The sequence below is a fragment of the Lithobates pipiens genome, unplaced genomic scaffold, assembly GCF_037356315.1.
Source record: "Lithobates pipiens isolate NorthernLeopardFrog02 unplaced genomic scaffold, aLitPip1_a1.2 Scaffold_19, whole genome shotgun sequence".
Lineage (NCBI taxonomy): Eukaryota > Metazoa > Chordata > Amphibia > Anura > Ranidae > Lithobates > Lithobates pipiens.
Window position 1 is genome coordinate 142,966,819 of NW_027507764.1, and position 21,907 is coordinate 142,988,725.

The 21,907-nt window shown below is 41.8% G+C and overlaps 1 protein-coding gene across 2 annotated transcripts in view; it reads left to right on the forward strand.

Moving 5' to 3' along the window:
* Nucleotides 1–21,907, forward strand: part of CREB5 (cAMP responsive element binding protein 5) — a 612,896-nt gene that overhangs the window by 136,439 nt on the left and 454,550 nt on the right. For both annotated transcript variants that reach the window (XM_077491353.1, XM_077491354.1), the window contains exons 2-3: nt 776–847; nt 12,490–12,583. In XM_077491353.1, coding sequence (XP_077347479.1) covers nt 794–847; nt 12,490–12,583 — 148 coding nt within the window. In that variant the 5' untranslated portion in view covers nt 776–793. The remainder of the gene's footprint in view (nt 1–775; nt 848–12,489; nt 12,584–21,907) is intronic.

Sequence of the window (21,907 nt, forward strand, 5' to 3'; positions counted from 1 at the left end):
AAATACTGGAACTGGCGATAGCTTGAAAGCAACTCCCTAACTGAAAGCTTTGTAGAGTAACAGGGTAACATTATTGCAAGTTGAAATGATGTGATTATGTGTTATTAAAGCGTAAGTTGATGTAATAAAACTGGAGAGTGCAAAATGTTGTGCAGCTCTGCATAGGAACCAATCAGCTTTCAGGATTAATTGACAAAGCTTAACTGAACAAGCTTTATTTAGAAGCTGATTGGCTACCATGCACAGCTGCATCACATTCTGAGTTCTCTAGTTTTAGTAAATCTCCCCCACAGTATATTATTATCAGAGAGGGAGTATCTGGATACAAGATTGAAATCTCTGTTTAGCTGAACCTACTTCATCTGTCCCGTTTTTCCATATGTAATTGCCTTCCCAGACAACTATGGTTTAGGCTATCCCTACACCATGGTACGACATTCTGCAATCATTAATTTGCCAGAGAACTAGAAGTCTTAGCATTTCATGTGTATATCTGGCAATGCATACTGGAAGAGCCCACTTTGCCTAAGGTTAGCTGATGTAACAAATATGCTGAATATTTAAGCAAAAATAAGCCGTTGCCAGTTGCAACCAATTACACCAACATTCTTCTAGTGCAGGGAAAAGAAGGAAAGCTAAATGCTTACAGTTTGCTGTGGATAACAGTCCTTTTCCCATTTCATTCAGTTTTTAATCATACTAAATGAACACAATAGATTGTTAAATTGCATGGTCTCTGGAAATTATGATTAATTATTATCAATTTTCTTTTCAGATATATGAAGAATAAGAGATGAATTTGGAGCAGGACCGGTCATTTGTTTGCAATGCTCCTGGCTGCTCACAGGTAAGTGTCTATGATAAATATTCATGTACATTAGCTATCTTTCCTGTTGCAGTGTCACCCAGTGCATCGACAGGCTACTTGTTTTACAACAGCAAAGGTTACATCTTGTCATGCTGCATTTTTTATAAAAGATGTTTCCGTGAACAGTTGTAACTAGTTGTTTGTACTTTGTAGACTTAAACATTCATTTGTGTTTCTCTGTTTAAACCCCAAATCATAGGCTTGCAGCCAGGTTATGCCAGGTTTGCCTAGGCACACCCTAATCACCCTGTGCAGTGCGTCCCTCCTCTCTGCTCCAGCTGGCTGCGTCAGGGGTGTTTCAGGATGAAGAGCAGGGAAAGAGACGATGAATATTTACCGACTCCTTCTTTTTCTGAATGAACACAGTGATCTGTACCAGTTGCTCCTGTGTTCATTCTTAACTGAAGCATAGTAAACTATGTTCACTATGCTTCTGTTTGGGAATAAACAGGAAGCGGCTCAGCACAGAGCACTTCCCATTAGTTCCCTGTCCAGTGCAGCTGAAGCTGCAGAGAAAATGACTGGAGAAGCTTTGTCCTTAGTCCCTGAGACATCAGGGGTCTGTTTAGACCCTTGATATTTCACCAAAGCCCCCCCCAACGAGGCTCCTAAAAAAATGTAAAAAAAATAATATTGTGAAAAATAATGAAAAAAATGTAATTTGAACAAAAATATAAAAATAAAAACTACTGACACCAATCTCTGCTCTATTGACACTGTCCACTGCTCTACTGATATACAAACATGTGTGTTTGTGCTCTGGGGTGCACACTCTAATGCAATAGGCTGCACTTCATAAAGTACATTTAAAAACTTCAAGATTGTTCAGAAGTAGGCTAGAAATAACTGAATTTCAATGTGGAAATAAATATAATACTTAACAGTTTGACCATAGATAATTTTAATAAATCCTTACATTTTATATTTTGCTAGTATATTGACCTGATTTTTACTTGGTATGAACTTCCTGTAATTCTTTGTAGAATAGAATTCAGAATGGGAAAAGAAGGGTCAGCATTAGGAGTCAAGAAGGGATCCCTAAATGTGCTGATAAGGAACATAACTGACAGAAAGAGAGAGCAGAGAGATAACCTCATTAGTCTACTATTGCTAGACATGTGCAAAAGGAAAAAATTCGTTTAGTTTTGTTTCGTTTTAATTTGTTAATTCATTAATTTAGTTTAGTTATATTCGTTAACTTCCTTAAATTCGTTTTCGGATTTCGTTTAGTTTTCTACCGAATTCGAAAAATCGGCCACATTCGAAAATATTTCAATGAAATTCGAAAATATTTCTACCGGATTCGAAATGATTTCAACATCATTCGACATTATTTCAACCACATTCTAAAATATTTTGTGACCCGACTTTAGGGCCATGTATCTCGGGGTCACTTGGTGCTAGAAACTCCAAATTTGGATATGTTGTAGTGCTAGTACCATTGTGTTTTCATACCAAATTTGGGGTTTCTAGCTATAAGTGACCCCGAGATATGTGGCCCCAAAATCGGGTCGCAAAATGTCATTCTCTGCTCTAATAACTAATAACATTTTGCGACCCGATTTTGGGGCCACATATCTCGGGGTCACTTATAGCTAGAAACCCCAAATTTGGTATGCAAACACAATAATACTAGCACTATAACATATCCAAGTTTGAAGTGTCTAGCACCAAGTGACCCCGAGATACATGGCCCTAAAGTCGGGTCACAAAATATTTTCGAATGTGGTTGAAATAATGTCGAATCATGTTGAAATCATTTCGAATGCAGTTGAAATAATTTCGAACCATGTCGAATCATGTCGAATTCATTCGAATTCATTCGTTATATTTCTTTCGTGTTCGTTGTAATTTGATATTTTTTTATTCGGACATTCGGATGCATCCGAATGTCCGAAAGATGCAAAATTCGGCCGAATTTCGATTCGTTACGAAACGAATTGCACAAGCCTAACTATTGCTCCTTCGCTGGCAGGGGCAAGCAATGGGGCCTAAATGTATTGCTTAACTGCAATCAAGATTTAAAAAAACACTGTGTTTTTGTTCTTTAACTGATGTTTGGGAAAGAAAACAGCTCCCAAACCCAAAGATTGGCTAGATTACTGAAATCTTCATGCTGTCGGATGAGCATGCTGGAAAACCAGCAGCCGACCGGCTTCCGATCAGCGCTCTCAGCCAATGGTTAAGAATGCAGACCAGAGTGTCCTGGGGGGGGGGGCGTCCCCCTGTGAGAACAAAATAGCTTAGCAGGGGAGATCGCTGTATTAACATTGTACAGTGGCTCTGATCTGAGCTGTCAGTTTTATTAGTGTGTAGTAGATAGACAGTGCACTGCGGAAAATTGTGTTTATTTTCATTTCATTTGTTTTTGTTATTTTTTTGGCTCATCCTTAGGGCCGGTTCACACAGCGGGCGATGCGAGGCGACACGACTCGCCTCGCCTCGCTCCCGCAAGTCGCCCCCGTTCTGTACAATGGAACCGTTCTGAGAGGAGCGACTCGAGTCGCTCCGACTCAGAAAAAAGGTTCCTGTACTACTTCTGGGCGACTTCGGGGGCGACTTGCATTGACTTCTATACAGAAGTCCTCTGCAAGTCGCCGCTGAGGTCGCCGCAGGTCGCGGCGAGGCAAGTCGGAGACGCCTCTCCGCGCCTGCAGTGTGAACCGACCCTTATGATGGCAATTTGTAAATTCGAAAACTCTAAAATTCAAAACTCCGAAAATAAGAAAGAAATTCAGAAAATTCAAAAGAATAACTACCTAACTAAATAATAATAACTAACTATTAAATTATAGGTATTGGAATTTCCTTTCAAATTTGGCTGTTAGTGAAGAACATAACGAACATGAATTTATCTAAAGTTACAAATTATCCGAAATAATGAATGCCGCATCTAAACAAATGAACAAAACGAATTAATAATAAAAATAATAATAATAATAAAATGTTTTTATTATTATTATTGCTATTTATTATTATTAATTTGTTATGTTCCATTCATTTAGTTAAAACATTTGTTATTTTGGATTATTGGGAACTTTGGATAAACTTGTATTCGTTAGTATTTCAGTTAGTAATAGTCAAGTTATTATTTCAGTTAGTTATTATTAGTTAGTTATTATTTCAGTTAGTTATTATTAGTTAGTTATTATTTCAGATTTTAGAATTTTCGGGTTTTTGGATTTTCGAATCTCGATTTTCTGAATTTACCAAATTTCGAATATTCAAATATTTGAATTTATGAATATTCGAAAAAAAGGACTTTGGAATGAAAGAAAATAACAGATTCTATCTATAACCGAAATATGAATTTGAGTGGACCTAGTATTTAATTACAAAAATGAAAAATAAAGGTCCCTTTAACCGCTTCCTGACCAACTCACGCAGATATACTGTGGCAGAAGGGCACGTACAGGCAGAATCACGTACCTGTACGTTGCCCTTTAACCACTTTAAGACCGGACCATTTTGCTGGTAAATGACCAGAGGTCTTTTTACACTTTGGCACTGCGCTGCTTTAACTGGTAATTGCGCGGTCATGCAATGTTGTACCGAAACAAAATTTGCGTCCTTTTCTTCCCACAAATAGAGCTTTCTTTTGATGGTATTTGATTGCCTCTGCGATTTTTATTTTTTGCGATATAAACGTAAAAAGACCGCAAATTTTGAAAAAAAATGATATTTTCTACTTTTTGTTATTAGAAAAATCCAATAAACTCAATTTTAGTCATACATTTAGGCCAAAATGTATTCAGCCACATGTCTTTGGTAAAAAAAAAGTCAATAATTGTATATTTATTGGTTTGCGCAAAAGTTGTCACATCTACAAACTAAGGTACGTTTTCTGGAATTTACGCAGCTTTTATTTTATGACTGCCTATCTCATTTCTTGAGGTGCTAAAATGGCAGGGCAGTACAAAACCCCCCCAAATGACCCCATTTTGGAAAGTAGACCCCCTAAGGAAATTGATAAGAGGCATGTTGAGCCCATTGAATATTTTATTTTTTTGCCTCAAGCGATTGAATAATGACAAAAAAAAAATTTTTTTTTTTTTTTTACACAAAGTTGTCACTAAATGATATATTGCTCACACATGCTATGGGCATATGTGAAATGACACCCCAAAAAAAATTCTGCTGCTTCTCCTGAGTACGGGGATACCACATATGTGGGACTTTTTGGGAGCCTAGCCGCGTACGGGGCCCCGAAAACCAAGCACCGCCTTCAGGCTTTCTAAGGTCGTAAATTTTTGAGTTCACTTCTCACTACCTATTACAGTTTTGAAGGCCATAAAATGCCAAGATGGCACAAAACCCCCACAAATGACCCCATTTTAGAAAGTAGACACCCCAAGCTATTTGCTGAGAGGCATGTTAAGTTCATGGAATATTTTATATTTTGCCACAAGTTGCGGGAAAATTACAAACTTTTTTTTTTTTTTTTTTTTTTTCACAAAGTTGTCACTAAATGATATATTGCTCATGCATGCCATGGGCATATGTGAAATAACACCCCAAAATAAATTCTGCTGCTTCTCCTGAGTACGGGGATACCACATATGTGGGACTTTTTGGGAGTCTAGCTGCGTACGGGGCCCCGAAAACCAAGCACCGCCTTCAGGCTTTCTAAGGGCGTAAATATTTGACTTCACTCCTCACTACCTATTACAGTTTTGAAGGCCATAAAATGCCAAGATGGCACAAAACCCCCACAAATGACCCCATTTTAGAAAGTAGACACCCCAAGCTATTTGCTGAGAGGCATGTTGAGTTCATGGAATATTTTATATTTTGCCACAAGTTGCGGGAAAATTACAAACTTTTTTTTTTTTTTTTTTTTTTTCACAAAGTTGTCACTAAATGATATATTGCTCACGCATGCCATGGGCATATGTGAAATGACACCCCAAAATAAATTCTGCTGCTTCTCCTGAGTACGGGGATACCACATATGTGGGACTTTTTGGGAGCCTAGCCGCGTACGGGGCCCCGAAAACCAAGCACCGCCTTCAGGCTTTCTAAGGGCGTTACAGTTTTGAAGGCCATAAAATGCCAAGATGGCACAAACCCCCCCCCAAATGACCCCATTTTGGAAAGTAGACACCCCTAAATTTAGGGGTACACTAGTGAGACTAGGTAATAAATGGCGGGTGCCCTGAAACTATAAAAAAATAACTAACCAACCAGCGTCACCTGTAACAGTTATATGGTGATCACTGGTGAAAGGGTTAACTAGGGGGCAATCAGGGGGCTTTATGCGGTAGTATATGGGGGTCCCTGGCGCTATAAAAAGCTGCGGCGAACCTAAATACCTAACTGCCGTCACCTGTGACACTAATACAGCGATCAGAAAAACGATCGCTTATTAGGCTGGGTTCACACTGGAGCGATGCGGGAACGCCACGAATGCGCGGCGGGTTCCCGCATCGCATGCCTCCCGGCGGCAGTTCACACTGCCCTATGCGAACTGCTGGGAGTGTCAGTGAAATGTTAATGACACCCCCAGATCAGTTCGCATATCGCAGTGCGATCTGCAAACTTGGATCGCATGGTGTGAACACCCATGCGATCCGATTCTGCTGCGGACCAAAAAAAGGGTCCCGTGCGAGTTTGCGGCGGGTGCGGCGGGTGCGACACGAATTCAGCCATACTATCTGTATAGCTGAACTCGAATCGCACAGAGATCGGATGTGATTTGCACTGCAGTGCGGTGCAAATCACATCCGTTCTCATAAACCGCTGCAATGTGAACCCAGCCTTAGTGACACTGGCGACGGGGGGTGATCACGGGGTTAAACCTTTATTGGGGGGGTTAGGGGGGTACCTTAGAACTAAAGGGGGCTAACCCTAACTGCCCTAACAGTTATTAGTCACAAATGACACCCGCCGGGTGATCAGGGGGTTAAACCTTTATTAGGTAATAAATGGCGGGTGCCCTGAAACTATAAAAAAATAACTAACCAACCAGCGTCACCTGTAACAGTTATATGGTGATCACTGGTGAAAGGGTTAACTAGGGGGCAATCAGGGGGCTTTATGCGGTAGTATATGGGGGTCCCTGGTGCTATAAAAAGCTGCGGCGAACCTAAATACCTACCTGCCTAACTAGCGTCACCTGTGACACTAATACGGCGATCAGAAAAATGATCGCTTATTAGGCTGGGTTCACACTGGAGCGATGCGGGAACGCCACGAATGCGCGGCGGGTTCCCGCATCGCATGCCTCCCGGCGGCAGTTCACACTGCCCTATGCGAACTGCTGGGAGTGTCAGTGAAATGTTACTGACACCCCCAGATCAGTTTGCATATCGCAGTGCGATCTGCAAACTCGGATCGCATGGTGTGAACACCCATGCGATCCGATTCTGCTGCGGGCCAAAAAAAGGGTCCCGTGCGAATTTGCGGCGGGTGCGGCGGGTGTGGCGGGTGCGGCGAATGGCTGAACTCGAATCGCACAGAGATCGGATGTGATTTGCACTGCAGTGCGGTGCGAATCACATTCGTTCTCATAAACCGCTGCAATGTGAACCCAGCCTTAGTGACACTGGCGACGGGGGGTGATCACGGGGTTAAACCTTTATTGGGGGGGTTAGGGGGGTACATTAGAACTAAAGGGGGCTAACCCTAACTGCCCTAACAGTTATTACAGTCACAAATGACACCAATGCAAAAAAAAAAAAAAAAAAAAAAAAAAAAAAAAAATGACATTGGTGTCACTGTGACTGGGGGGCAGGGGTAATTGGGGGGGTGATCGGGGGGTAAAGGGGGGGTGTGAGTGTGCCTGGCATGTTCTACTGTTTGTGTAGAGTGTTGGTGCAACTCACCGATCCGTTCTCCTCCGTGTCGGAACGAAAAATACCGACACGGAGGAGAGAATACATCACTTCCTCTCCTCACAGGAGAGGAAGTGATGTCACGAAGGATTTTCATTCGTCGGGAGCGATCGCGAGGGGGTGGCCATGAATGAATGGCCGTCCCCTCGTCCGGGATCGCTCCCGCACGAAAACCGACCGCCGCAGGCACCGGGCGGGGGCCCGATCGGGCCCCCGACCCGCGGGAAGGCAGGGACGTACATGTACGCCCTTATGCCTGCCCGTGCCATGCTGTCGACGTACATCGTCGTGCGGCGGTCGGCAACTGGTTAAGAGGCGGGTTCCTGCCGGGAGCTTCGTGAGAGCGATCGCGGGTCCCGTGGACTCGATGTCCACGGGGATACCCGTGATCGTCTCACGGAGAGAGGACGAACGGGGAAATGCTAATGTAAACAAGCATTTCCCCGTTCTGCCTAGTGACACTGTCACCGCTCCCTGTAACTGTGAGCGGTGATCAGTGTTGGGTCACACACAGCCCCTCCCCCCCACAGTTAGAATCACTCCCTAGGACACACTTAACCCCTACAGCGCCACCTAGTGGTTAACCCCTTCACTGCCAGTCACATTTACACAGTAATCAATGCATTTTTAATTGCACTGATCACTGTATAAATGTGAAGGGTCCCAAAGTCCCGCCAAAAGTGTCCGATCTGTCAGTCATAATGTCGCATTTACAATAAAAATCGCTGATCGCCGACATTACTAATAAAAAAAAAATTATTCATAAAAATGACATAAAACTATCCCCTATTTTGTAAGCATTATAACTTTTGCACAAACCAATCAATAAACGCTTATTGCATTTTTTTTAAATCAAAAATATGTAGAAGAATACGTATCGGCCTAAACTGCGGAAAAAACATTTTTTTAATATATTTTTTGGGGATATTTATTGTAGCAAAAAGTAAAAAAAAAATGTTTTTATCAAAATTGCTGCTATTTTTTTGTTTATAGCGCAAAAAATAAAAACCACAAAGGTGATCAAATACCACCAAAGAAAGCTCTATTTGTGGGAAAAAAAGGACGTCAATTTTGTTTGGGAGCAAAGTCGCACGGCTGCAAAATTGTCAGTTAAATCTACGTAGTGCAGAATCGCAAAAAACGCTCTGGTCTTTGGCCAGCCAAATGGTCTGAGGCTTAAGTGGTTAAATAAATGTTAATTTCTTCATTGTTTGTTGCAAAGCACTATGCTGCTCAGACAACTGAGTGACTGCTTCAGGCTATTGTACTGCAATCAGTAGTGACCTCATAGAGCTGCCAAGGGTTTACTTGGCCTTTTCTCCCTATGATTTGTTGTGGTCATCAGGAAAGGGGATTAGCATTGCATAAATACTATTTAAAACAATCATTTTAAGCAGACCTGGCAGATTGATGTTCCTAAACACATTCTAGTTGCCGATATAGTTTATTTATGATATCAGAGAGGTAGAATTGTTAGCAGAGTTTTGCCACAATTATCTAACAGTATTAATTTTAGCAGTGCTGTCATGTTGGCAGACACTGCAAGATCCAAGGCTGGCAGACTTCTAGCCTTTTAGTGTATTTCTATATAAATGATTTAAAGACTGAGTATATAAATTTCCCGGTGTTACTCAAAATAAGAGGTTATGGGTTGTTGTGGCAAAGATGAGTTCATAAAGTAAGACTAAAGAAGTCATAAAATGCATCAAGTGTTAATACAAATTAAACAAAGCAAATATCACAAAGCAATTACACACACAATATAAAATAATTTTTAAATACTGTACAATTGTGTTACCTTTGCTAAAGTAGAGATAAAAGCTTTAGTAAAGCGCAAAATGAACAAAAGAAGTCTAGCAGGCAAATGGTCTTGAGTCCACTTGGGTGCTACATAACAAATCCACTGAGACCATAGACCTAGAATAACTTTACACATGAAAAACAACAACAATTATTCTACAGGAACCTTTAGAGATCTTTAAATACACACATTCTACAACAAAGTGAATAATTTTGAATATAAAAAGCCATTAAAACCACAGAATACAGTACATATAGACAAATGAATGGTGTGATTGCTCTGTCTAATGGGAGCTGTATTCAACATATGCTACTGACTGTCAGTTCCACATGAATACAAACTCTGGGACCTCAGGAACCTTAAATGTACAACAGGTTGTAGAACACATTAAAAATGCAACTACACAAAATATTCCCCTGATGTATTGGTTAATTTAATTTGCACATTATTGCCACTTCTCCCTCCAAATGTTACCAGTATGTATAGTATACAAGTATATATATATATATATATATATATATATATATATATATATATATATATACATATGTTTTTTTCAGCAAGAACATAGGGGGGGATTGCAGTTCCTGGCACCTCCAGCACTAAATGTATATAAGGGACTAATGGGGTGCACTGGAGGATCTATTGTTGCTGGCTGCTGGGGATATATTTAGCAGGGGCGTCTATTGTTGCTTGTGAAAGATCTATTGTTGCTGAGGGGTTCAGTCGTAGGGTGGGATCTACTGTTGAGGGAGGGGTCTATTGTTGCTGGCTGCTGTGTGATCCATTTTTGCTGGGGTGCATCTATTGTTACTGGGGAGGTATTTTGTTGACAGGGTTCTATTGTTGCTGGGGGATCTATTGCTGCTAGGAGGTTATGTGTTGCTGAGAGCAATCTACTGTTGAGGGAGGGCTTTATTTTTGCTGGCTACTGGAGGATATCTTGTTGCTGGGGTGAATCTATTTTTGCCGGGCTGTATCTGTATCGTGTTGGGGAGGGGGGGGGGAGCTGTTGTTGCTGGTGAGTGGGTCTACTTTTGCTGGCTGCAGGGGATCTATTTTATTGTATTCCTTGTAATCAAGAACACCTTTAATGCAAATTGCACCACAAATAATTTGGCTCTGTATTCTCTAAAAGGAGCAATACTAGGAGGCAGTGGCGGCTGGTGCTCGAAAATTCGGGAGGGGTGGGGGGGGCAGCAACCCCCCCCCCCCCCCAGAGACAGACATGAATGTGGGGAAAGTAAGGAGAACCAGGAACACCCCCTCCTCCTACCTCCCCTGCCCAAGCTGGAGAGTGCTGGATGGCTGAACCGCTGCAGGTGAGCCATAGTGGTGGCTGGTGGGTTGGCGGACTTCCCCTGCTTCTCTGGCCATGTGTCTCCTCCCTCCTCCTCCCCCCTTGGCCAATATGATTGCTTCTCCTTTCGACCAATCAGGAAATGACCTGCTTCCTGGTTGCCTGGGAGGAGAATCAGTGTCAAAACAGCGAATATCCCTTTGCTGTTGTCACACATCTGGGTGCACTGCACCGCGCCCAAGCCCACTCCTTTTTTAAGCCTATTAGAGCCTCCGACTCTAATTAATCATGTGCTTTAACCCCCCCCCCCCCACTTGAATCCATGCCCTGTATGTAGATTAGGGGCCTGATGCATGGATGGGGGGTGGCGCCTATGCGCTTCTAAAGGACAGGCTGCCATTGCTGGGGGTTGGGTAGGTGGTTGAAACCAAGGGATGGTGCTTGGAGGTGGGTAGGGGACAGAGATAAGAGGTGACTCAGAAAGGGGGAGTACCTGCACCTATTCTCTGAGAAAAAAACCCTGTGTATATATATATATATATGTGTGGCACCGGCTGGCAGAATTTTGGACAATGTGTACGTGTCACCTGGAGCTACAGGTTTTTTTTACTGATATAGTGAAAACAAATTTTTTGTCTAGTAACCTCCGTTCTGGATTCTTGGGAGCCCCATTTCTAGGTCCACATCTTACCTTGTAGCCAGACCTCATTATTATTTTCAGCTGAGCACAGGCAATGCCAAAGTGCAGGATGGGCCTTCTTATACTGTTCCTGAGTGTGCTGGGTGTCCCTGTTCCATGCATGGTTTACATCTGTCTTCTGGCTTCTAGGACATGGGGTGTGTATTCCAGTAGGCAAAGATCGTCATCATTGTTGCCTAGGTGAGAAATAGGGAAATAAGCAGGTCCTGCACAGTTTTTTACAAAAAACATTAAACTTATTTTTTTAAAGAGATAAGTGGGGGTGGAATTAGTTGAAAGGTTCACATTTAAGGTTTTCTGCCTCTCTGATTTTTATATTTGATTCCATTATCAGTTGATTGGAGGGAGGAGGAGGAAACTGAGTTTTTTTCTGTACAGTTACACACGGAAGCGAAGCTTCCTGTTTTTTTTATCTCTCCCTATACCAGATAGTCAGTAATTGCTTGGGGGGGGGGGGGGTTCAGACCCTCCCTGACCCCCTTATCTACGCCCCTGCAACATACAAAAACTGTTTTGGGTTAGATCACACATGAATGCAGAGCAATTTCCCAATTGTCTACATGTATGAGTAGCTCAACTCTTTGGGCTGGCTTTCATGTGACATGATGTGATTGTCAACTATAAAAAATACTTCTTCAAAGTCTCCCATTCCCAAATGAATGATTTATACCATTTGGGTAAGGTAGATTTGTTTCTTCATCCTCTCACTCTGTAAATGACTATGATCGCCTCAGTTAACAAAGACTGGATTGTTTCAAGTATTTCCTCCCTGTCTGTAGGCTGTCAGCTCTTCCTTCATATTGTCCATGCCTAACAAGTAGGTAATTGATTTAGAATTCTTTCTGTAAGTTAACACCCACTGTAAGTAATTTCTGGTTACTTATTTATGTCTTAGAAGACATCAAGTGATTGTGTTACCTGCACAGCTCAAAGTGACAAGGATTTATTACATGCTCTACATATATGTATGTATGTTTTATCTTACAGAGGTTCCCCACCGAGGATCACCTGATGATTCACAGGCATAAGCATGAAATGACCTTGAAGTTCCCTTCAATAAAGAATGATAACATGCTGTCAGGTAACATATATAACATATAGCACCACCTAATACTTCATGTTGTGAGTGATTTTATGTACCTTGCCATTAAAACCCTTCTTTTAATACTGCACATAGGTGGCGCTTCCTTTGTTTTCCCCTTTCTAATATTTATTAGAAAAATGATGTTTTGAATAAATGTAACCATTTGCGTTTCTAACAACATTTTAAAATGTATAGTAGAAACATGTAAAACCACTATTTGAGCTTATTTGGACTTCTTAAAGTAATACAGACATACCCCACTTTTAAGTACACAATGGGGTTTTGTTACTAAAGCTGGAAAGTGCAAAATCAGGCTCACTTCTGCATAGAAACCAATGAACTTCCAGGTTTTATTACCAAAGCTTAATTGAACAAGCCAAGGTTAAAAGCCCATTGGTTTCTATGCAGAAGTGAGTCTGATTTTGCACTTTCCAGCTTATAAACCCCATTGTGTACTTAAAAGTGGGGTATGCCTGTATTAAATCCGGGGTAGGCAACCTGGGGCCCTCCAGCTGCTGTGAAACTACATTTCCCATGAGAAATTGCAAGGCTGGCAGTTACAATTGCTCCCAGAGGCATGATGGGACTTGTAGTTATTAAACAGCTGGAGGGCCCCAGGTTACCTAACCCTGTATTAAACCCAAAAACACAAATGTCCTTAGATGTGGCAGCTGCATTCATTTTCTTTTTCAGCTTTTTTCCCTTTATTTCACCTGGTGATTCTGTGAGTTACCCACTTCCTGTCTCGGTTCACACAATAACCCACATGTGAATTGCACAGGAACCGCACCGCATTCCTGTGCAATTCACATGCGATTCAGTGCTGTGTGATTTGAGCCCATTCATCCCTAAAGCACAAAATATCTCCAAACCCCCAAATGAACTCTAAAATCCTAAATGAGAAAAAACAAAAAAACAAAAAAAAAAAAACTGAATGTTTGAACCAGATTGAGATCTTGTGCATAGTAACACTAGTTCATGTCAGAATTGCTTTTCTCTCTACACATGTCAATGAGAATGCAAAAGAGTCAGCCAGCCACTGATAGACAAGCTACAAGCTATTTGTTTATATTTAAAGTGGAACTAACCCCCCCCCCCCCAGTATACTTACCTTAAACTTCCAGTGATGTGGTGGTTAAATCCCTTACGAGCTGCTGTTATCTTCTCCTGGGTACCGATTTTTCAGCCTCTTGATTTGCCAGCAAACGTCATCCACAGGCATGGGAGTCAGTCTTTCCAGCACAGCCGAAGTGTGCCAGGAATACATGTTGCAGCTGTGCATGCGCAGCTCAGTTTACATTCGGTAGAAAAATGCAAGCAGGCAGGTAAGTTTGTATTGTTGCATGAGAGACAAAATAAAAGCTGCCTGTTCACCGTTTTACAAATATTAGCTTTAAACCACCTACACACTATTAGATTTTCGGCAGATTTTTCTCTTCAGATTTACCAAAACCACGTAGTACAAAGGCCTGCCTGATTGCATACATATTGAAACTCTTAAGATTTGACCTCATATTATATGGTTTTGGTAAATCTGAAGAAAAAATCTGCAGAAAATCTAATAATGTGTATGGGGTCTTAGTTCCACTTTATAGCACTAAAGTTCTAAATTAAATTATCTTTCAGAAAATGCAATCAAGTTCAATCCCATTTTCCAACTGTCATTTTTCACAGCAAGTTTAAAGTGACCCTTGTCACCACCTTTCACTTAGCAGGCTGCTCATATGCTTAAATATATAAAGCTGTTAATTGCTATTGCTGTGCTTGACATAGATATTAGCTGTGTCATACATATTGGCTATTAAGAATTAGCAGTGTCATACATGCATATACACAGGGCTGGACTTACCATTGGGCTTGACTGGGCTCAAGCCCATGGGCCCTGCCCAATAGGGGGCCCCACGAGCCCCGCCGAGATACATAGCCGAGTGTACTCGGCCCAGCTCCTCTCACAGTCACGCCCAGTCCTGCCCTATGATGGACATAACACAGGAACTGGGTGTAACTGTGAGCCGAGCCGAGTACACTTGACTACTCTCAGCTCTGCTCGGGTCTGCGAGAGGATCCGAGAGCCCCGAGAGCCACAGGACTCTGTATCTCGTCTGCGCCATTTTTAAACTTCAAGACTGCAATGACAAGGCAACAAATGACACTGGGGCAAGGCTGCAAATGACAAGGCTACACTGACAAGGCTGCAATGACACTGGACAAGGCTGCAGATGGACACTGATAAGGCTGCATTGATGGGCATTTAAATGTAAGTTTTTTCCTTAAAATTCCCTCCTAATCTTGGGGTGTGTGTCATACGCCGTGCATGTTATACGCCGATAAATATGGTAATGTATAGAAGGTAGGGCCGGAAAATGACTCAAGCCCAGGGTCCCCCACCACCCTAAGTCCTGCCCTGCATATACATATGACATACATGTAGGCTAAAAAGAGAATAGAAAAAAGACAGCGCACCAGCCTTGTGCATTATCCTTTGATATATTTATTAGAAGAAAAAAATATTAAAAACTACTCACAAGGATGGAAAGAAAACCACACTGTAACAATCTTTGGCTTATGACAATCCGTCTACTGATAGCAGTCTCCAGATCCTGAACAGAGGACGTGCGAACCACTGCTGGTTGACACGTTTCGAAGGATTACCTTCTTCCTCAGAGCCTAGCCAGGCTCTGAGGAAGAAGGTAATCCTTTGAAACGCATCAGCCAGCAGTGGTTCGCACGTCCTCTGTTCAGGATCAGGAGACTGCTATGAGTAGTAGGCTCTGAGGAAGAAGGTAATCCTTTGAAACGCGTCAGCCAGCAGTGGTTCGCACATCCTCTCATCAGGATCTGTTATTAGTAGACAGATTGTCATAAGCCAAAGATTGTTACACTGTGGTTTTTCTTTCCATCTTTGTGAGTAGTTTTTAATATTTTTTCTTCTAATAAATATATCAAAGGATAATGCACAAGGCCGATGCGCCCTTTTTTTTCTATTCTCTTTTTTGACTGCTAGGATATACCTATCCTGGAGGGCAGCAAGGCCTAAAGATGCTATCCACTCTGAACTTTGGATTGCCTGGTTAACACATTCGTGCACAAGAGTATTTGTTTTGCTGCTATTGAAAATACATGTAGGCTATGCTGTGGGACACGTGAATAATGATTTCTGCAATATTCTTCCACCTCCGGAACTTCAGAGAGTGTCAAAGGCTGGGAGTGTTAGACCCTCCCTACCTTACTGTCATTAGAGGGTGCAGAGTGGAGCTTGCAATCTGATTCTGCCTCTTGTCACTCTGAAAGTATTTATCTTTATCTGCACCTCTTACCCTCCACCATCACTTGCAGTATAAGTCTTGCTTACCTTGAGAGCTTCCCTTTGACCTTCTTGATGCTGGGTAGTCTCTATCCCAATTCGTGAATTCTGTTACCTTTTGCGTAAATGGGCTTAAAATGAATCGGAAATGCATTTCCATGTGAAACGAATTTGCATGTGTGCAATGTTGAATCTTATAGAAACTAGAAAGAGATCCCTTGTGGAAAAACTGCTTACCTTTTTGATTTTAGTTCTTCAGGGGCACAATGTACTGTATATCCACCAAACCCACTAGTTTAATTCTGGGTGCATCCTGGCAAGTTTTGATGGGACTTCATACAAAATTATAGAAACAATATTATATAATCCAGTTATGTTCTGGGAGTCTCCGAGTTACAAACATCCGACTTGTGAACAACTCCTACTTACGAACGGTAGGCGGCGCCGGCAGACACATCAGAAAACAGCGGAAAACTTTAGAAAACGACATTGGAAAACAGAGGAAAATAGAGGAAAACAGCGGAAAACATTGGAAAAAGCTGTTCTGCGCATGCGCGTCTGAATTACAAACAAAACCGACTTAACAAACAGGCAGTCCCTAACCTGTTCATAACTCGGGGACTGCCTGTATTGAATAAAAATAAAGTTAAATGTGTATATGATTTCAATTCATATAAGAATTTTGATGGGATACCAGAGAGGAAGGCAGCTTACCAAAGAAGAATACACCTGACGCAAAGCTTGGATAATAACTGGCCACGGCCCTTTATTGTTGGTTCAAAAAGATTTTATATCTCGATTAAATAAATAACATTGGAATAAATGATACACTCAAAACAGCTTAGCCACCATGGTTCAAGCTGTATCATAAATAATTAAAAACTTTAAACTTCTCAAATAAACGCAACTTTACACACTTTCAGACCCAGTCATTAGAAATCCACTTTCATTGTATTCCAACTGTTCCCATTGACTTCAAGGTGACACCACCACACAATATTGGCCACGACAAAGAAACATGTGTATATATATATATATATATATATATATATATCCATTTAAGCCCCGGACCAATTTGCAGCCAAAGGACCAGGCCCCTTTTTGCGATTCTGCGCTGCGTCGCTTTAACTGACAATTGCTCGTCCTTTGTTTCCCACAAATAGAGCTTTCTATTGGTGGTATTTGATCATCACTGCAGCTTTTATTTTTTGCGCTATAAACAAAAATAGAGCCACAATTTTCCCCAAAAAATATATAAAAAAACATTTTTTTCCTCAGTTTAGGCCGATACATATTCTTCTACATATTTTTGGTAAAAAAAAAATCGCAATTAGCGATTATTGATTGGTTTGCGCAAAAGATATAGCATTTCCAAAATAGGGGATAGTTTTATAGCATTTTTAGTAATATATATTTTTTTACTAGTAATGGCGGCGATCAGCGATTTTTATTGGAACTGTGACATTATGGCAGACACATCGGACATTTTTGACATTTTTGGGACCATTATCATTTATACAGCAATCAGTGCTATTTAAATGCACTGATTCCTGTTTAAATGACACTGGCAGTGAATGAGTTAACCACTAGGGGGCAGTGTAGGGGTTATGAGTGATGTTATGTGTTTTCTTTTTATTGTGGGGAGCGTGGCCTGGCATGTGATGTCACTGATCGTCTTTTCCTATAAAAGGGAACAGACGATCGGTGACAGCCACACTAGGAAGTACGGGGAGAGGTTTGTTTACACAGACCTCTCCTCGTTCTTCAGCTCTGTGACCTGATCGCGGGACACCAGCGGCGATCTGGTCCGCTGGTCCCGCAGCCACAGTCACGGAGCTCCCGACCCACGCCTGGGCACTCAAAGAGCCACGTGCAGGTACTTGATTGTGCCCAGCCGTGCCATTCTGCCGACGTATATCGGCGTGAGGCGGTCCTATATATATATATATATATATATATTTTTTTTTTTTGGGGGGGGTGGGAGCACCATAGCTATGCCTTCTGAGGTGAATAAGCCCCCCCCCCCCCACGGAACCCCCTTTTTATAGGCAGGCTCAGGGGTTTCTGCAAAATTCTGAGGTAAGGTTCACATGGCCTAACCCTAGTATGCCATGTGACCTTACCTCAAATCAGCCAATCCTAGACAGGCTCTCTGTGTGTAGGAACAGCAGCAAGACTCACATGGCCTAACTCCTATAGGCCATGTGACCTCATCTCAGGCCACTAAACCTAAACAAGACTCCCTGTGTGCCTCCATCACACAAGGGGGGGGCCTTGAAACTTTTTCCTGTCATAATCCCATGAGGAAAGCGGGGTTCCCAGAAAACTCTTCCCCTTTCCGTTCATTTGTCTTTATTTTAGCTTACTGTAATCCGATGTACAGTAGAACTCCAGGAGAGGTAGACTTTGCACAGTACTGGCAATCCAATACTGTGGGAATACCTATTTGAGGTGGAGCACAGGAATAACTTCATCACAGTGGTGCTCCATCATTTTCTATCTATCAGGAATGGGGATGGGTTCTACACCAAGCTGCAATGCTTAACTGCAGTAGTAAAAAACTAGATCACTGGCTGTATTGTATCTAGCAGGGTAGTATCTAGGGTGAACGAGATTAAAAATCCATTGAAAGGTTAAGCAATTCACTTGCATGTATTTGAATTGTGTATTTAACTTTTTAAGTAGAGTTTGACTAGGACTACCTGCTACTTTTAATAATATTCCATGCCCCCCTAAAGATCTTTTCTCCAACCACTCTGCCACATCCCTAACATTTTCCCTTATTTGAAAGATAAACTATAAGGTCATGTGCTTCTGGCTGAATTTTAATATTAAACACATTTACAGAGAACATGAATTCAAAAGAAGCTGGTCAACAAGTGGCCAAGTGAAGCCATTAGGTGTTGGAGTGTAAGTGTAAGCAAGTGTGTAAGTGTAGGAGGGGATGCTTGTATGGAGATCTCCATGCCACTATATGATATGAGAATTGAGGGGTTGAATGAACTGACTGGGGTCTATTAAACCGATGTATACATTTTTAGTAGATTTGCACTTTATACTTAACTACTTGCCGCCCGCGCTATAGCCAAAAGACGGCTGCAGCACGGACCTTAATTGCCGAGAGGGCAGCCATGGACGCCCTCCCGAGCAAGCGCGGGTTGCACGTATCACGCTCTCTGATCACAGAGTCTATGATCCGAGTAAGGGGTCAATCCCGGCCCCTTACCACATGATCAGCTGTCAGCCAATCAGCTGATCACGTGATGTAAACAGAAGCTTGGTAATCGGTATTTTGTTTCCCCTCACACTATCAGCGTGAGGGGAAAAAAAGCTGATCGCCGGCTTCTGTCAGAGGGACATGGCTGTGCCCACCAGTGTCACTTCAAAAAAATTATACATAAAGTTGCGCTAAATATGCATGAAAACTAAAGTGAAAAGAGTAATAAAACTCAGTGTAAATTATATAGAAAAAGCAAAAGAAATCAAACAAGCACCATATACAAAATTCAATCAAAGAAAAGAAAGTCCTTATAATTAAGAAATCCTGGTTCCAACTAAAAAGCAATGAACAGGGAGATCAGTCCTTTTCACAAATTCGATGAAACCTTCCTGGCTTTGCCACTATCGCTTCCAGACCGGAGAGAAAAAAGGTTTGACTCTTATCGCAATGGATGGACTCCAAATCAACTGAGTCGTTAGCGCTGGCAGACAGCCCTCTGCAGGGTTCGTTTGTTCGTAGTCCGTCCCCACACACTACTGAGGTAGGAATAAGTACGTGCAGATCATTCGAAGGTCGTTGGCCCCAGTCGAAGAGTTCCAGAACTCGTCGGAGATCCTGCTTTTCCTCTCGATCACCACGGAGAAGAGACAAGGTGGTCGACCAATCACTCTGAATTCCTGGGGTTATCTAGAGCTCTCCAATGAATCGTAAAGTACAAAGGGTTTTCAATGCGCAAACCTCTGTGTCTGTGTAAACCGAGCAGCAATTAAATACCACCAAAAAAGCTCAATCTCTGTGAAAAAAAAAATGATAAAAATTGCATTTGGGTAAACTGTAGTATGACCGCGCAATTGTCATTCAAAGAGTGTCAGCGCCAAAAGCTGAAAATTGGTCTGGGCAGGAAAGGGGTTTAAGTGCCCAGTAAGCAAGTGGTTAAACAGCCACTGCCCATAATTTATCAAAGTGTCTGAAGAATAAACTGACATACTGGGGGTTATTTACGTAAGGCAAATCCACTTTCCACTACAAGTGCAAAGTGCATTTGAAATTGCACTGAAAGTGCACTTTGAAGTGCATTCGCTTTAAATCTGAGGGGTAGATCTGGAATGAGGGGAAGCTTTGCTGATTGTATTATCCAATCATGTGCAAGCTAAAATGCTTTTTTCTTTTCCTTGCATGTCCCCCTCGGATCTACAGCGACTGCACTTCCAAGTGCACTTTCAGTGCAATTTCAAGTGCACGTTGCACTTGTAGTTTGCACTTGTAGTGTAAAGTGAATTTGCCTTTAGTAAATAACCCCCATTCTGTCTTAGCCTATAGCAAAAAATCAGATGCAAATGTTCATCCTCAAACTGTCACTTTCCATTCCATGTCTCAATTTGATTAGCTGCAATGAAGCAACACAGACGTGAGACAGTGTTCCCCACAGACACTTTCATAAATAAGGGCAATTTGTGCTGAACTATGTGTTTGTCCTTGTGTTTTTTGTTTATTATGTGTTTTATGGATGATGGATTACTTTGGGCCATTGTTTATTTTTTATCATACAGTCCTTTTAAGAACACCTTGTAAGATTGGTATGTAGGTTCATTAAAATGTATCACGTCCTATAAAATAACGCAGTTTTTCTGAGCCCTGGGTGACTGTAAACATGCATATATAATACTCTCCTAAAAAAAATTCCAGGGTTTCTATTTCCAATGAAACCAACTTTTCTGACTTGCAAACAGTTTGCTTCTTTAAATGTACGTTTTGAATTTTGAAACTGTTGCTTCAGAATCACATATCCATTTTAATCCGTAGAATGTTTGCCAAGTTTCTTGGCAAAGTTACACGTAAAGGAACAATTTGTAACATGGACCTGTGACTTACAGCAGTTGAGAAACCCATTTTGTGTGCTGTGGCCTATAAATAATGGCAGATTTACGGCAAGCATGGAAGGAAAAGCTTAACCCATTGTGTTTTTAAAGCCAAAACATTTTTTTAGTTTTTGATTGATTCGTTAAGAGCCCAATCTTGGGTTACATTTTTATTGCTGTCTATGTCCTCAGTGGGGACATTTTCTTTTATTTTTGAGTCCTGCTGACACCAGTATAGGAAATGCGAGGACATGGATATCACAAAACAGGAGAGTGAAAAATCTGGTGCAACTCTGCATGGGAGCCAATCAGCTTCTAACGTCAGCTTGTTCAAGTAAGCTTTGATAATAAAACCTTGAGCTGGATTGGTTTCTATGCAGAGTTACCCCAGATTTTGCACTCTCCAATTTTAGTAAATCTACCCCACGGAAAGCAGTAAAAACCTGATGATTGTTTTAGTCCTTCCCACTCTACTAAATAAATATGCCTTTGCCGTGGGCTCTGTCCCCATCAGAAAGCTATCCCATTGTTTTATGTACTTGACACACCCTGTCACTAGAAGTGGAGTTCAAGCCTAACACTGACTATTCCTAAAAATGTTCCTTCCTCCTCCTACCTACCCTTCCTACCCTGTGAAAAAAAAGATCTGTGTACTTACCTTTTTTTAGGCCAGTCCAGTCACATGCTCCTGCAACTCTGGCTCTCTTGTTTGATGGAGCGCTCGACAATGGCTCGGAATTCTGGGTGCTGTGACATAACCCTTAGGCTCCCATGACCAAGCCCTGTCAGGAATTTCTTCTCTCCCCGCTACCCACTAGGGGAACCGGAGCTGCAGGATCATGTGACCAGACCGGAGCAGACAAAAAAAAAAGGCAAGTATACAGATCTTTTTTACACAGGTTAGGCAGGATAGGTAGGAGGAGGGGGAGGGAACATAT